The following is a 14729-nucleotide window of genomic DNA, read 5'->3' as shown; positions in this document are numbered from 1 at the left end:
TCCTCTCTCTTCCTCTCCTCCTCCTCTCCTCTCTCCTCCTCCCTTCTCTCCTCTCCTATCTACTCCCTCCTCCCCTCCTCTCTTCCTCTCCCCTCCTCTCCTCTCTTCTCTTCTCCTCTCCTCCCCTTCCTCTCTCTCTCCTCCCCTCTCTCCTCTCTCTCTCTCTCCTCCCTCTCTACTCACTCCTCCTCTCCTCTCTGCTCTCCTCCTCTCTCCTCCTCTCTTCTCCTCCTCTCCTCTCTCCTATCTACTCCCTCCTCCCCTCCTCTCCTCTCTCCCCCACTCTCCTCCTTTTTCCAGGCGGTGGTTCTCCATACAGAACAGCCAGCTGGTCTACCAGAAGAGACTCAAGGTAGGAACACACCTGTAGAAAGCCAAAACAAACACAAGACCTGTATCAGAGAACTCTTTAGTGAATTATTTACACTAATATATGCAGGTAGATACAAGTCAGCATGACAGAACTTCTACTCCAGTGGTTTCCGACCAAACAGGTGTTCCATAGACAATATTGAAAAGAACTGTGACTTTTAACAGGAGAGCTAATTTACAATGTTATTATGTGCTGATGGACTAGTACAGTAAGCCAGGGACTAAAGTTTTGATTGACACTCCTCTCTGCCAATGTTAGGATGTCGTGTTTTGATTGACACTCCTTTCTGCCAATAGGATGTCCTGACGGTTGTGGTGGAAGACCTGAGGCTGTGTTCAGTCAAACCCTGTGAGGATGGAGAGAGGAGGTTCTGCTTTGAGATGGTGTCCCCCACCAAGTAAGTGTGTGTGTGTGTGTGTGTGTGTGTGTGTGTGTGTGTGTGTGTGTGTGTGTGTGTGTGTGTGTGTGTGTGTGTGTGTGTGTGTGTGTGTGTGTGTGAGATCATCAGTGTTTGTGTGTGTGTGTGTCCTCTCTTTACTCTCCTCTCTCCCACTAGGAGCTGTATGCTCCAGGCAGAGTCAGAGAAGTTACGGCAGGCCTGGGTCCAAGCTGTACAGGCCTCCATCGCCTCTGCATACAGAGAGATATCAGACAACTACTACATCAAGGTACCTAACCCTAATCCTAACCTTAACACTAACCCTAACCTTAACCTTAACCCTATCCTTAACCTTAACCCTATCCTTAACACTAACCTTAACCCTATCCTTAACCTTAACGCTAACCTTAACACTAACACTAACCCTAACACTAACCCTAACCCAAACCCTAACCTTAACCCAAACCCTAACCTTAACCCTAACCCTAACCTTAACACTATTGGAGGCTCCTCAAAGGAGGAAGGGGAGGACCATCCTCCTCAGTGAATTTCATAAACAATAAAAATAGTGAAACATTTAAAAAGTTAGCATTATTAGATAAAATTATACTAAATATATTCACGCCACTAAATAGTGAATTAAAACACACTGTTTTCAAACAAATGTCTACAGATGCCTCAACAGCACTCTGTAGGATAGCACCATGGTGTAGCCGGAGGACAGCTAGCTTCCGTCCTCCTCTTGGTACATTGACTTCAATACAAAACCTAGGAGGCTCATGGTTCTCACCCCCTTCCATAGACTTACACAGTAAATATGACAACTTCCAGAGGACGTCCTCCAACCTATCAGAGCTCTTGCAGCATGAACTGGCATGTTGTCCGCCCAATCAAAGGATCAGATAATGAATCTAGTACTGAAAGCATAAGCTACAGCTAGCTAGCACTGCAGTGCATAAAATGTGGTGGGTAGTTGACTCAAAGAGAGACAATAGTTGAACAATTTTTAACAAATTAATTTCTTTAAAAATGAAGGTGAAGCAAGAGAGAGAGATTTCAAAGTATTTTTTTTCACTATCACTTAGCTACTGAATGCAGCTAGCTAGTTTAGCCTACTCAAACACCCGGCTCAAACAGAGAGGGATGCTACGTTAGCTAGCTGGCTATGGTTATACTCTTCCAAGTCAAGATACGCTTTTTTGGTTTTATTAATTTATTGGCACCGGTGCCCGTCGCTGTAACTGCTAAACTGCTTGCTGTTGACTGTACTCTCTGCTGTATGATTGTAGTGGGTTTTACTATGTTGACTATTACATGACAACGATGTAGGCTGTGTGTAGCGGTTAGCGGTCATGATATGAAGGTTTGGCTTGTAAAGTCTTTTTTCACCTGGTCACAGACAGCTGATGTGTTGTGCACTGAAGTCCACAAGCGAAGGGAAAAGGTGAGAGGAGGAGAGCGCGTAGATGCAAGAAGGAATTATACAACGATCAAAGGGATCATGCTGTTTGTATGTGGCTGCTCTGAAAGGGATCATGCTGTTTGTATGTGGCTGCTATGAAAGGGATCATGCTGTTTGTATGTGGCTGCTATGAAAGGGATCATGCTGTTTGTATGTGGCTGCTATGAAAGGGATCATGCTGTTTGTATGTGGCTGCTATGAAAGTGAACTGTGTTTGCGTATGATCAGGGGTGTATTCATTCTGCCGATTCTGTTGAAAATAATTTCTTAAACGGAAGCAAACGGAGTGAAACGAGGATAAAACATACCTAAATTTGTCCAATAGAAACTCTCATTTGCAACTGTTGGACTAATTATTACATCCTAGATCGGCTAGATGCAGGCCAGAGTGTGCAAGGCGATATAGAATGTGTCACTGTTTGTCACCTTGATTACTCTAATGTTTCTCTCGACCTGTGTGCACCTACATTATAATCTTTCATTCATAGGCCAGGTTGTAGCAACCTCTTGATTTGTATAGGGAACATTAGAGTATCATGTAGTAGCCTAAACCCATCACTGTTACATTGAACTGGGTGAATATGAAGGACAGTATCCTAGACCCATCACTGTTACATTGAACTGGGTGAATGGAATATGAATGACAGTCATCCAACATTCTGTAATAGAAATCAATCAAATCAAATGTATTTATATAGCCCTTCTTACATCAGCTGATATCTCAAAGTGGCAGTACAGAAACCCAGCCTAAAACCCAAAACAGCAAGCAATGCAGGTGTAGAAGCACGGTCATGCTCATGGAAGAAGAAAAAAAAAAATTGTCCTCCCTCATCTTAAATGTCACCAACCGCCACTGCCTGCCACTAACCCTACATAGATGTAGTGGAGTTGATGAGGTAGCCCTGCCTGACACTTGTTTTAAGATAGGCAACAAATCTCTTTAACACTGTCTGGAGTTCCAAAACTTGATTCATATTGGTGCCCCACCTAGAGCTTTTTGAAAATTATGGCCCACCGAACAGAGCCAATCTTTCCCTCGGACCCAAGAGTTTTCAGTAAACACTGAACTAGAACCAACCATGTTCTGTTCTGTCTGCCTGTTTTCTCTCCCTTAGCGTCTGGACCGGGCAGCCTCCCCCTCCACCAGCAGTATAGACTCAGCCAGTGAGCCGCGGGGGGAGAGAGGAGGGAGAGGAGGTGAGGGCATAGGGGAGAGCATCCTACACCGGGTACAAACCCTGCAGGGTAATGAGCTGTGTTGTGACTGCTCCCAGGCTGCACCCTGCTGGGCCTCCATCAACCTGGGAGTTCTGCTCTGCATCGAGTGCTCTGGCATACACAGGTAGAGAACTGAACTACAATAACCACAACACAGTGCTCCGGTATACACAGGTAGAGAACTGAACTACAATAACCACAACACAGTTCCCTGGTATACACAGGTAGAGAACTGAACTACAATAACCACAACACAGTGCTCTGGCATACACAGGTAGAGAACTGAACTACAATAACCACAACACAGTGCCCCGGCATACACAGGTAGAGAACTGGACTACAATAACCACAACACAGTGCCCCGGCATACACAGGTAGAGAACTGGACTACAATAACCACAACACAGTGCTCTGGCATACACAGGTAGAGAACTGAACTACAATAACCACAACACAGTGCCCCGGCATACACAGGTAGAGAACTGAACTACAATAACCACCATACAGTGTTCTGGGAAGTATTCCTTCTTGGGTATTTTCACATTTTGTAGCGTTAGAAAGTGGGATTTAAATAAATAAATGTATTTATTTGTGATTTTTTTTTGTCATTCATCTACACAAAATACTCCATAATGTCAAAGTGAAAAGGAAATTCTACAAATGTTTACAAATTCAATAACTAAACTATAGTCATTGCATAAGTATTCAGCCCCTTTAGTCAAGCCTAAATTAGTTCTGGAGTAAAATTTGTCTTAACAAATCACCTAATAAGTTACATGGGCTCACTCTGTGTGAAATAATAAGGGTTTACATGATTTTTAATGACTAATCCTTCCTCTGTCCCCCATACATACAACATCTATAAGGTCCCACAGTCAAGTGTTGGAATTTTAAGGGAGAGAACTGAGGATGGATCAACAACATTGTAGTGACTCCATAATAATGACCTAAATTTACAGAGTGAAAAGAATACAAATATACAGAATACAAATATTCTAAAACATGCATCCTGTATGCAACAAGACACTAAAGTAATACTGCAAGAAGACATGGCAAAGGAAGACACTTTTTGGCCTAAATACAGAGCTTTATGTTTGGGGAAAATCCAACACAACACATCACTGAGTAAGTGCTTCCTTATTTTCAAGTAAGGTAATTGGCTGCAGCATGGTATGGGTATTCCTGACATCGGCAAAGACTGGGGAGATTGTCGGGATAAAAATAAATGTGATTGGAGCTAAGCACAGGCAAAATCCTAGAGGAAAACCTGGTTCAGTCTGCTTTCCACCAGACACTGGAAGACAAATTCACCTTTCAGCAGGAAGGTAATCTACAACACAAGGCCAAATCTACACTGTCGTTGCTTACCAAAGTCAGTGAATGTTCCTGAATGGCCAAGTTACAGTTTTGACACCGTGACAGGGCTTGAAGAATTAAAAAAAGAATAATGGGCAAATATTGCACAATCCAGGTGTGCAAAGCTCTTCTTCAGGCTAGGGTCCCTTTTCTCAATTTCCGCCTGACTGACGTGCCCAAAGTAAACTGCCTGTTGCTCAGGCCCTGAAGCCAGGATATGCATATAATTGGTACCGTTGGAAAGAAGAACTTTGAAGTTTGTAGTAATGTTAAAATAATGTAGGAGACTATAGCACAATAGATATGGTAGGAGAAAATCCAAAGAAAAAGCAACTAGAATTTAATTTTTTTGAGAGCACATGCTCTTCCAATGGAAGGTACAGGGAAATAATTAAATCTACCTCCCAGGATGCAATTCCTATGGCTTCCACTGGGTGTCAGCACTCAATGTTCAAGGTTTCAGGCTTGTTTCTTCCAAAACGAGTAAGAATAAGGAGTTTTACTACAGGGAAATGTGTGTATGCGCACACGATGAAGAGGAGACGCATCTGCTAATATAATTTTCCTATTGAACATAATTCTTTCCGTATGAAATATTATAGTTTGATTACATTTTAGGGTATCTGAGGAGTCAATACAAATGTACTTTGACTTGTTGAAACAAAGTGAAACAACGCTTCAACAAGTTTTTGGATTCCTTTCTCTGCATGTTGAATGAGTGGATTACTCAAATCGATGGCGCAAACTAAACAGACTTTTTGGGATATAAAGAAGGATTTTATCTAACAAAACGACACTACATGTTATAGCTGGGACCCTTTGGATGACAAATCAGAGGAAGATTTTCAAAAAGTAATTTAATATTTAATCGATATTTGTGAATTTATGAAACCTGTGCCGGGTGGAAAAATATTTTGATGTGGGGCGCCGTCCTCAAACAATCACATGGCATGCTTTCACTGTAATAGCTACTGTAAATCAGACAGTGCAGTTAGACTAACAAGAATGTAAGCTTTCAACCGATATAAGACACTTGTATGTTTAATATTCATAATTGTTATGATTATTTATTTGAAGCGGGAAGCCTAGCCCTAAGAAGATTTATTTTTAATTAAGAGACTTACCCAGAAAGACTCACAGCTATAATTACAGCTACATTTACATTTATTTCTGACATGTATTGACCCAGGGCGGTGAATACTTATCTAATCCAGGTATATTAGTGTTTAATTTTTAATTACTTTTAAAAAAGTTTTTAAAAAATTGATGAGTATTTTCTGTAGATCTTAGATGAAAAATTATCATCCATTTTAATCCTACTTTGTAACACAATAAAATGTGAAGAAATTTAGGGGGGATACTTATGATACCAACTTTCGAAAGTATTCACACCCCTTAGCATTTTTCCTATTTTGTTGCCTTACAACCTGGAATAAAAATAGATTTTTGGGGGGGTTTGTATCGGTTGATTTACACAACATGCCTACCACTTTGAAGATGCAAAATATATTTTTAAAAAAATGTAAATCTCTTGAAACAAGTAATTTTTTTTCAATTTCACTTCACCAATTTGGACTATTTTGTGGATGTCCATTACATGAAATCCAAATAAAATTACAGGTTGTAATGCAACAAAATAGGAAAAACGCCAAGGGGGATGAATACTTTTGCAAGGCGCTGTACTAAGGTATACCAGGGATGTTTTAGAAAGGTTAAGATAGGACTGTCACCCATTTACAATGTGTTTTGCAAGAGACTTGTACAATGATGCACGTCTCACGTGGAGTTTACATTGTTGACAAACAGATAATGAACTAGTTGCTTTGACCAGCTGGTACTTTGGAATGATTTGACATGGTTTACCGAGAGAGAGAGAGGTGGCAGACTGTATAGTCCGACGTCTGGGGATTAAAACGTAATCCAATTAGAACTACTCCCACCATGCCTTCAGGTTTACAGACCAGGTTACAGTGATCTCTCCCTACGCCAGGTTAAACCTTCAGATTTACAGACTATGTTACAGCTTTCTCTCCCTACACCAGGTTAAACCTTCAGATTTACAGACTGTTAAAGCTCTCTCTCCCTACGCCAGGTTAAACCTCAACCACTTCTGTCAAACACCCACTGCTTAGGCTCAGGGTCTGTGGGACTCTTCAACGACCCCCATCCTCAGCATAGCCTCCACTTCCTGCTTCACGGCCTTCCTTCAGGCCTCCGGAATCCAATATGGCCTCTTTCTTACCATTTCGCCGGGCCGAGTACGGATGTGGTGTTCAATGATGGTTGTGCGGCCTGGCTTCTTGGAGAACACCGCCGTGTTCCAATCGCCAAGCTCCCTGAGCTTTTGCTTCTGGGCCGGGTCGTTGGTGTCCTGGGTCCCGACCATAACACGGCCAAGGCTGTCCTCTCATGCCACTTCTTCAACAGGTTCACGAGGTTTCCGTCCCCCCGGTTGCCGTAATCGGTAATTGACAGGTCCCAGCTTCTCTATCACCTCGTATGGCCCGTGCCATGTTGCCAGGAACTGACTTTCGGCCGTGGGGATTAAGACCAACACCTTGTCTCCCACCTGGAATTCTCGGGGTTGGGCTCCTCGATTGTAGACCTGGGCTTGGGCGCATTGGGCCTTCTCCATATGTTCCCTCATGACGGGCCATATGGCTGTCATCTGCTCCCTCGTTGTCTCCACGTGCTCTACCACGCTGCGTAATGGGGTCGGTTGGGCTTCCCACACCTCCTTTGCGAGGTCCAGTAGGCCGCATGGCCTCCTCCCGTAGAGGAGTTTGAATGGGGAAAACCCAGTGGACGATTGGGGTACTTCTCAGATTGAGAACATTAGGTGGGATTGTAGACCTTCCGTAGCATCTGTTTGAGCGTTTTATTAAAGCGCTCGATGAGCCCATCCGTCTGCGGGTGAAACACGGAGGTCCGGATCTGCTTGATCTGCACAAAACTCTTTCATGAGGCGGGACATAAACTCTGTACCTTGGTCTGTCAAGATCTCGTTCGGTATGCCCACCCGGCTAAAGAGGTGGAACAGCTCCCTGGCGATTCCCTTGGATACCGTCGCCCGAAGTGGAATGGCCTCGGGATAGCGGGTGGCATAATCTACTATCACCAGGATGTACCGGTGTCCTCGTGCTGTTTTTACCAGGGGTCCCACTATGTCCATGGCGATGCGTTCAAAGGGCACCCCGATGATCGGTAGGGGGACCAATGGGCTTCGGGAAGTGGGCTTTCGGGGCCGTGAGTTGACACTCCAGGCAGCTGCGACAGTAGTCTTCCACGGCCCTCCTCATCCCGGGCCAGTGGAACCGGGCGGCGAATCATTCCCGGGTCTTCTCCATTCCCAGGTGTGCCCCCAACAGGTGGGTGTGGGCCAGCCGTAGACCCATGCTGGTTAACCGGTTGCTTCCGGGCCGCACAGGCTATTGATCGTCCCCGCTCTCTTCTTTGGCCGGCTCGTACCTTCTTCCTCAACTTGTGACCCCATAGGGCTGCGAACAGAGGACAATCCCGTTCCACTAGGAGAGGTACCGGCAGCTCTGGCACTGCACCCACCGTCATCTGGCAGCTCCCTTGTGGCGTCACAATGGTGGTCCATACGGTTGGATACCGCTTTGTGTCACCGTGAACACAGGAAATGGACATCTCCCTACCCCTTTCGGTCTCCTGGTTCAGCAGGCTCGTGGTTACGAGCGTAACCGTACTTCCGGTGTTCAATAGCGCTTCCGTGTCGTGTCCGTCAACTTTCACTGGGACCATGGGTGCAGTTGATTTGTGGTGCGCCCAACAGGCGGTGACATAGTTCACGGCGTGACCCACCTCACCGCCGGGGCTAGTTGATGGCATCGACTCCTCTCGAGCCGGGCAATTCCAGGCAATGTGCCCCCGGGTGCCACACTCAAAACACCTCTGTTGGTCTCCATCTGCCTGGGGTCATCGGGGAAGGGTCGGCCCTACCCCAGCCATTTCTTCACGGGTTTGAGGTCCTTTGGCCCTGCCGACTGTTGGTTCGGGGTACACCGCGGTGGGGCTGTCCTTCCGTCCCCTCGGCTGGGTCACCGGCTCATCCCGGCTCCCACTCATGTAATGATGCATCTCCACTGCTTCCAGGAGGCCTTCCAAGGTCTGGGGCGACCATATACTCGCTGCCCTCTTCATGTCGTAGGGTAGCGCCCGTAAGAAGCGATCCAGGGCCACTTTGTCGAGGATGGAGAGGGTGGATACGTCGGTTAGGAGCCATGCCCTGGTGACGCGCAGTAGGTCGCTCATCTGTGCTCGGGGGGATGCGTCGGCTATGAACCTCCAGTCGTAGTACCGTTGAGCCCGATGGGCCAGGCTGTACCCGTAGCGGCTGAGTATCTCCCATTTGAGTCCGTCGTAATTAGCCGCATGTTCATCATTCAGGTCCCAATATGCCTTTTGGGCATTCCCCGAGAGGAACGGGGCCAGCAGACTGGCCCACTTCGACCTTGGCCATCCTTCCCGTAGCGCTGTCCTTTCAAACGTACAGAGGTATGTTTCGACGTCATCGTCTTCCGTTTGAGTAAAAACTGGTTGGGATGTGATTCAGGAGACGTTTCTCCTTGCAGCTTCCTGATTCCTCAACGAGGCGGATGTTTTGTAATCGCTGTTCCTCCAGCATTCGTTCCTGAAGCGCCTGTTGTGCTTGTTGGACCCGGACGAACCTAGCTATCAACTCGTCCATGCTGACGCTGCGTAAACATCAACCCTGATCTGACCACGTTATCAGATTGCCTGCATTCTCCACCAGTTGTGGCAGACCAGGGGGTTGGGTCAAGACGTTTACACAGATCAGACACGGACAGAGTATGATTAACTCAGTTTCAAGGGTGTTTATTAAATAATAAATCAAAAGAAAAGGATAGGTCTCCCCCATGACACCTTTTCCGGGATACCGTCTCCAACTACACGGAAGTCATCTTTTTTCCCCCAGTCCTCCCCTGTGTGCTGCCCTTCTGGCAGCTTTATGGGCCTGGTCCAGCTGGTGAGCAATCAGCCCCTTGATTACTCACAAACTCCCCAATCAGTCCCCAATTAGTCCTGGCCGGAGAGCCCGTCGAGACCTGGCACGTCCAGCAGATGGAGCCGTTGTCTCGTGATGTATACTCCGTCTGTCACCAGGCCTCGACGAGTCACCCCCTGGTGGCTGACCTGCTGTACGCCACAAATAATATTATATATTTTTGGGAGACTAATTGGACCTCTTCAGAAAATGAAGTGAAATGGGGTAGTAGTACAAAATAGCCTCGATATTTTGAAGCATTTTAAAGTGCCACACTTGATAGAAGATGGTGAGATAATTGTATTTCTAACTTGTAACTGACAGTGTTTCTCTGTGTTGTGTGGTTTTTCTTTTAGGAGTCTGGGGGTTCACTGCTCCAAGGTGCGCTCACTAACACTGGACTCCTGGGAACCAGAGCTACTCAAGGTGAGTTTCTGTCACTTCCTGCTCTCAACTCTACCTCACTGGCTCTTTCTCAGTTTTTTTTTTTAAAGAAAGAGGCAAGGACGTGAGGAATCGATGGAAGATTCATTAAAAGCTTTTTTTATAGGACCACTGCTTTTCTCATCTCTTACTCTTTCTCTCTCTCCAATCTTTTTTACCGTCCTCCAGTTGATGTGTGAGCTGGGTAACAGCGTGATCAACCACATCTACGAGGGAGCCTGCGAGGAGCTGGGAGTGAAGAAACCTGAACCCTCCAGTCCTAGGTGAGCGATATGTCATCACCATCTGTGGTCATGACTAGGGCTGTTACGATGACCGTATTACCGCCACACCGGCAGTCACGATTCACGAATGCAGTCAAATTCCACGTGACCGTTTAGTCACGGTAATTTGGCTTCTCCAAGCTCTGATGCTGCTCATGGTCATTAGTAGCCTACCAAATGAAATCCGAGGCATTGTCAAGTTCTTGTCAAATTTGTGAATGAGAGACTGATGATGTTTGTACACACCTGCCTAAAATACACAATATATTTATGGTGAAGGTGTAGACTATATTACATGGATTTATTAGACTTTTTAAAATGTAGATGTTCCAAAGGTCTGCATCAGTGGCTTGTAGGAAGCCAGGAAATGCTAAATGTGTTTATGTTAATTAACGGTCAGTTACCGTGAAACCGACCGTGATTTGCTTGACAGTCACCGGCTGACGAGATTTCGTAACCGCCACAGCCAGGTGTAATTCTGGGCACTAGAATAGTCATGAAACGATTATAATAAAGGAAAGGAAACTTTTTCAAGATTTTATGACAAAGCCGTGGTCTATAAGGTTGGAATGTCGTTGCAAACCATAACAAAAAAAAATTATATTAAATAATAATGAAAGAAAGTCGATATAATATTTTCCCCATCCCAGGCGGGAGAAGGAGGCGTGGATCAAGGCTAAGTACGTGGAGAGGCGTTTCCTGAAGAAGATCAGCGGCAGAAACTCATTGGTGGAGGGAGGGAGGCAGACGTCCAATCCCTGGAGCGTGAAGATGTGCCAACGCCACAAAAGCTCCGTAAGAGGAGCGTCCAAAACACCCCAGAAATATCTCCACGATATCGCCTCACCGGGAAACCTGTCCTCAGGTGACTGAACTGATGATGATCTATAATGGACAAAAATAGCAAAATTGCTGGTCCCAGTCCGTCCCTGCATCAGTCACTATGTTACATCAGTCACTATGGTACATCAGTCACTATGGTACATCAGTCACTATGGTACATCAGTCTCTATGGTACATCAGTCTCTATGGTACATCAGTCACTATGGTACATTAGTCTCTATGGTACATCAGTCACTATGGTACATCGGTCTCTATGGTACATCAGTCACTATGGTACATTGGTCTCTATGGTACATCAGTCACTATGGTACATTGGTCTCTATGGTACATCAGTCACTATGGTACATTGGTCTCTATGGTATATCAGTCAGGATGGTACATCAGTCAGGATGGTACATCAGTCAGGATGGTACATCAGTCTCTATGGTACATCAGTCTCTATGGTACATCAGTCTCTATGGTACATCAGTCACTATGTTACATCAGTCTCTATGGTACATCAGTCTCTATGGTACATCGGTCACTATGGTACATTGGTCTCTATGGTACATCAGTCACGATGGTACATCGGTCAGGATGGTACATCGGTCAGGATGCAGTAATGAGGAGATGGAAAGCGTACATTTCACAGATTATCTTGGTGAATTTAGTATCAGTATCACTTGTGTTAACTGATCTCCTGTTTGTTCTGTCAGCTGCAGCGGTTGCTAAGCTCCGTCGTGACTCTCTGTTCTGTCCTGATGAGATTGACAACCTCTTCTCCTACTTCGATACCAGCAAAGGCCCTCGCAGTAAGTCAGACCAGACCCACATTACAGTACCAACCAGTAAGTCAGACCAGACCCACATTACAGTACCAACCAGTAAGTCAGACCAGACCCACATTACAGTACCAACCAGTAAGTCAGACCAGACCCACATTACAGTATCAACCAGTAAGTCAGACCAGACCCACATTACAGTACCAACCAGTAAGTCAGACCAGACCCACATTACAGTACCAACCAGTAAGTCAGACCAGACCCACATTACAGTATCAACCAGTAAGTCAGACCAGACCCACATTACAGTATCAACCAGTAAGTCAGACCAGACCCACATTACAGTACCAACCAGTAAGTCAGACCAGACCCACATTACAGTATCAACCAGTAAGTCAGACCAGACCCACATTACAGTATCAACCAGTAAGTCAGACCAGACCCACATTACAGTACCAACCAGTAAGTCAGACCAGACCCACATTACAGTACCAACCAGTAAGTCAGACCAGACCCACATTACAGTACCAACCAGTAAGTCAGACCAGACCCACATTACAGTACCAACCAGTAAGTCAGACCAGACCCACATTACAGTACCAACCAGTAAGTCAGACCAGACCCACATTACAGTACCAACCAGTAAGTCAGACCAGACCCACATTACAGTACCAACCAGTAAGTCAGACCAGACCCACATTACAGTACCAACCAGTAAGTCAGACCAGACCCACATTACAGTACCAACCAGTAAGTCAGACCAGACCCACATTACAGTACCAACCAGTAAGTCAGACCAGACCCACATTACAGTACCAACCAGTAAGTCAGACCAGACCCACATTACAGTACCAACCAGTAAGTCAGACCAGACCCACATTACAGTACCAACCAGTAAGTCAGACCAGACCCACATTACAGTACCAACCAGTAAGTCAGACCAGACCCACATTACAGTACCAACCAGTAAGTCAGACCAGACCCACATTACAGTATCAACCAGTAAGTCAGACCAGACCCACATTACAGTACCAACCAGTAAGTCAGACCAGACCCACATTACAGTACCAACCAGTAAGTCAGACCAGACCCACATTACAGTACCAACCAGTAAGTCAGACCAGACCCACATTACAGTACCAACCAGTAAGTCAGACCAGACCCACATTACAGTACCAACCAGTAAGTCAGACCAGACCCACATTACAGTACCAACCAGTAAGTCAGACCAGACCCACATTACAGTACCAACCAGTAAGTCAGACCAGACCCACATTACAGTACCAACCAGTAAGTCAGACCAGACCCACATTACAGTACCAACCAGTAAGTCAGACCAGACCCACATTACAGTACCAACCAGTAAGTCAGACCAGACCCACATTACAGTACCAACCAGTAAGTCAGACCAGACCCACATTACAGTACCAACCAGTAAGTCAGACCAGACCCACATTACAGTACCAACCAGTAAGTCAGACCAGACCCACATTACAGTACCAACCAGTAAGTCAGACCAGACCCACATTACAGTACCAACCAGTAAGTCAGACCAGACCCACATTACAGTACCAACCAGTAAGTCAGACCAGACCCACATTACAGTACCAACCAGTAAGTCAGACCAGACCCACATTACAGTACCAACCAGTAAGTCAGACCAGACCCACATTACAGTACCAACCAGTAAGTCAGACCAGACCCACATTACAGTATCAACCAGTAAGTCAGACCAGACCCACATTACAGTACCAACCAGTAAGTCAGACCAGACCCACATTACAGTACCAACCAGTAAGTCAGACCAGACCCACATTACAGTACCAACCAGTAAGTCAGACCAGACTCACATTACAGTATCAACCAGTAAGTCAGACCAGACCCACATTACAGTATCAACCAGTAAGTCAGACCAGACCCACATTACAGTACCAACCAGTAAGTCAGACCAGACCCACATTACAGTACCAACCAGTAAGTCAGACCAGACCCACATTACAGTACCAACCAGTAAGTCAGACCAGACCCACATTACAGTATCAACCAGTAAGTCAGACCAGACCCACATTACAGTACCAACCAGTAAGTCAGACCAGACCCACATTACAGTATCAACCAGTAAGTCAGACCAGACCCACATTACAGTACCAACCAGTAAGTCAGACCAGACTCACATTACAGTACCAACCAGTAAGTCAGACCAGACCCACATTACAGTACCAACCAGTAAGTCAGACCAGACTCACATTACAGTACCAACCAGTAAGTCAGACCAGACCCACATTACAGTACCAACCAGTAAGTCAGACCAGACCCACATTACAGTACCAACCAGTAAGTCAGACCAGACCCACATTACAGTATCAACCAGTAAGTCAGACCAGACCCACATTACAGTACCAACCAGTAAGTCAGACCAGACTCACATTACAGTACCAACCAGTAAGTCAGACCAGACCCACATTACAGTACCAACCAGTAAGTCAGACCAGACCCACATTACAGTATCAACCAGTAAGTCAGACCAGACTCACATTACAGTACCAACCAGTAAGTCAGACCAGACCCACATTACAGTACCAACCAGTAAGTCAGACCAGA

The 14729-nt window shown here is 45.7% G+C and overlaps 1 protein-coding gene across 1 annotated transcript in view; it reads left to right on the top strand.

Annotated features, from left to right (window-relative positions):
- Positions 1-14729, top strand: part of LOC106594380 (arf-GAP with coiled-coil, ANK repeat and PH domain-containing protein 3) — a 117647-nt gene that overhangs the window by 85148 nt on the left and 17770 nt on the right. Inside the window, exons 12-19 of the mRNA XM_045691969.1 lie at positions 301-352; positions 670-770; positions 930-1041; positions 3330-3556; positions 10174-10243; positions 10430-10524; positions 11175-11389; positions 12063-12158. Of these exons, the coding sequence (XP_045547925.1) occupies positions 301-352; positions 670-770; positions 930-1041; positions 3330-3556; positions 10174-10243; positions 10430-10524; positions 11175-11389; positions 12063-12158 (968 nt within the window). The remainder of the gene's footprint in view (positions 1-300; positions 353-669; positions 771-929; positions 1042-3329; positions 3557-10173; positions 10244-10429; positions 10525-11174; positions 11390-12062; positions 12159-14729) is intronic.

This window comes from Salmo salar, chromosome ssa12, assembly GCF_905237065.1.
Source record: "Salmo salar chromosome ssa12, Ssal_v3.1, whole genome shotgun sequence".
NCBI classification, from domain to species: domain Eukaryota; kingdom Metazoa; phylum Chordata; class Actinopteri; order Salmoniformes; family Salmonidae; genus Salmo; species Salmo salar.
This window is presented reverse-complemented; position numbering and strand designations above follow the sequence as displayed.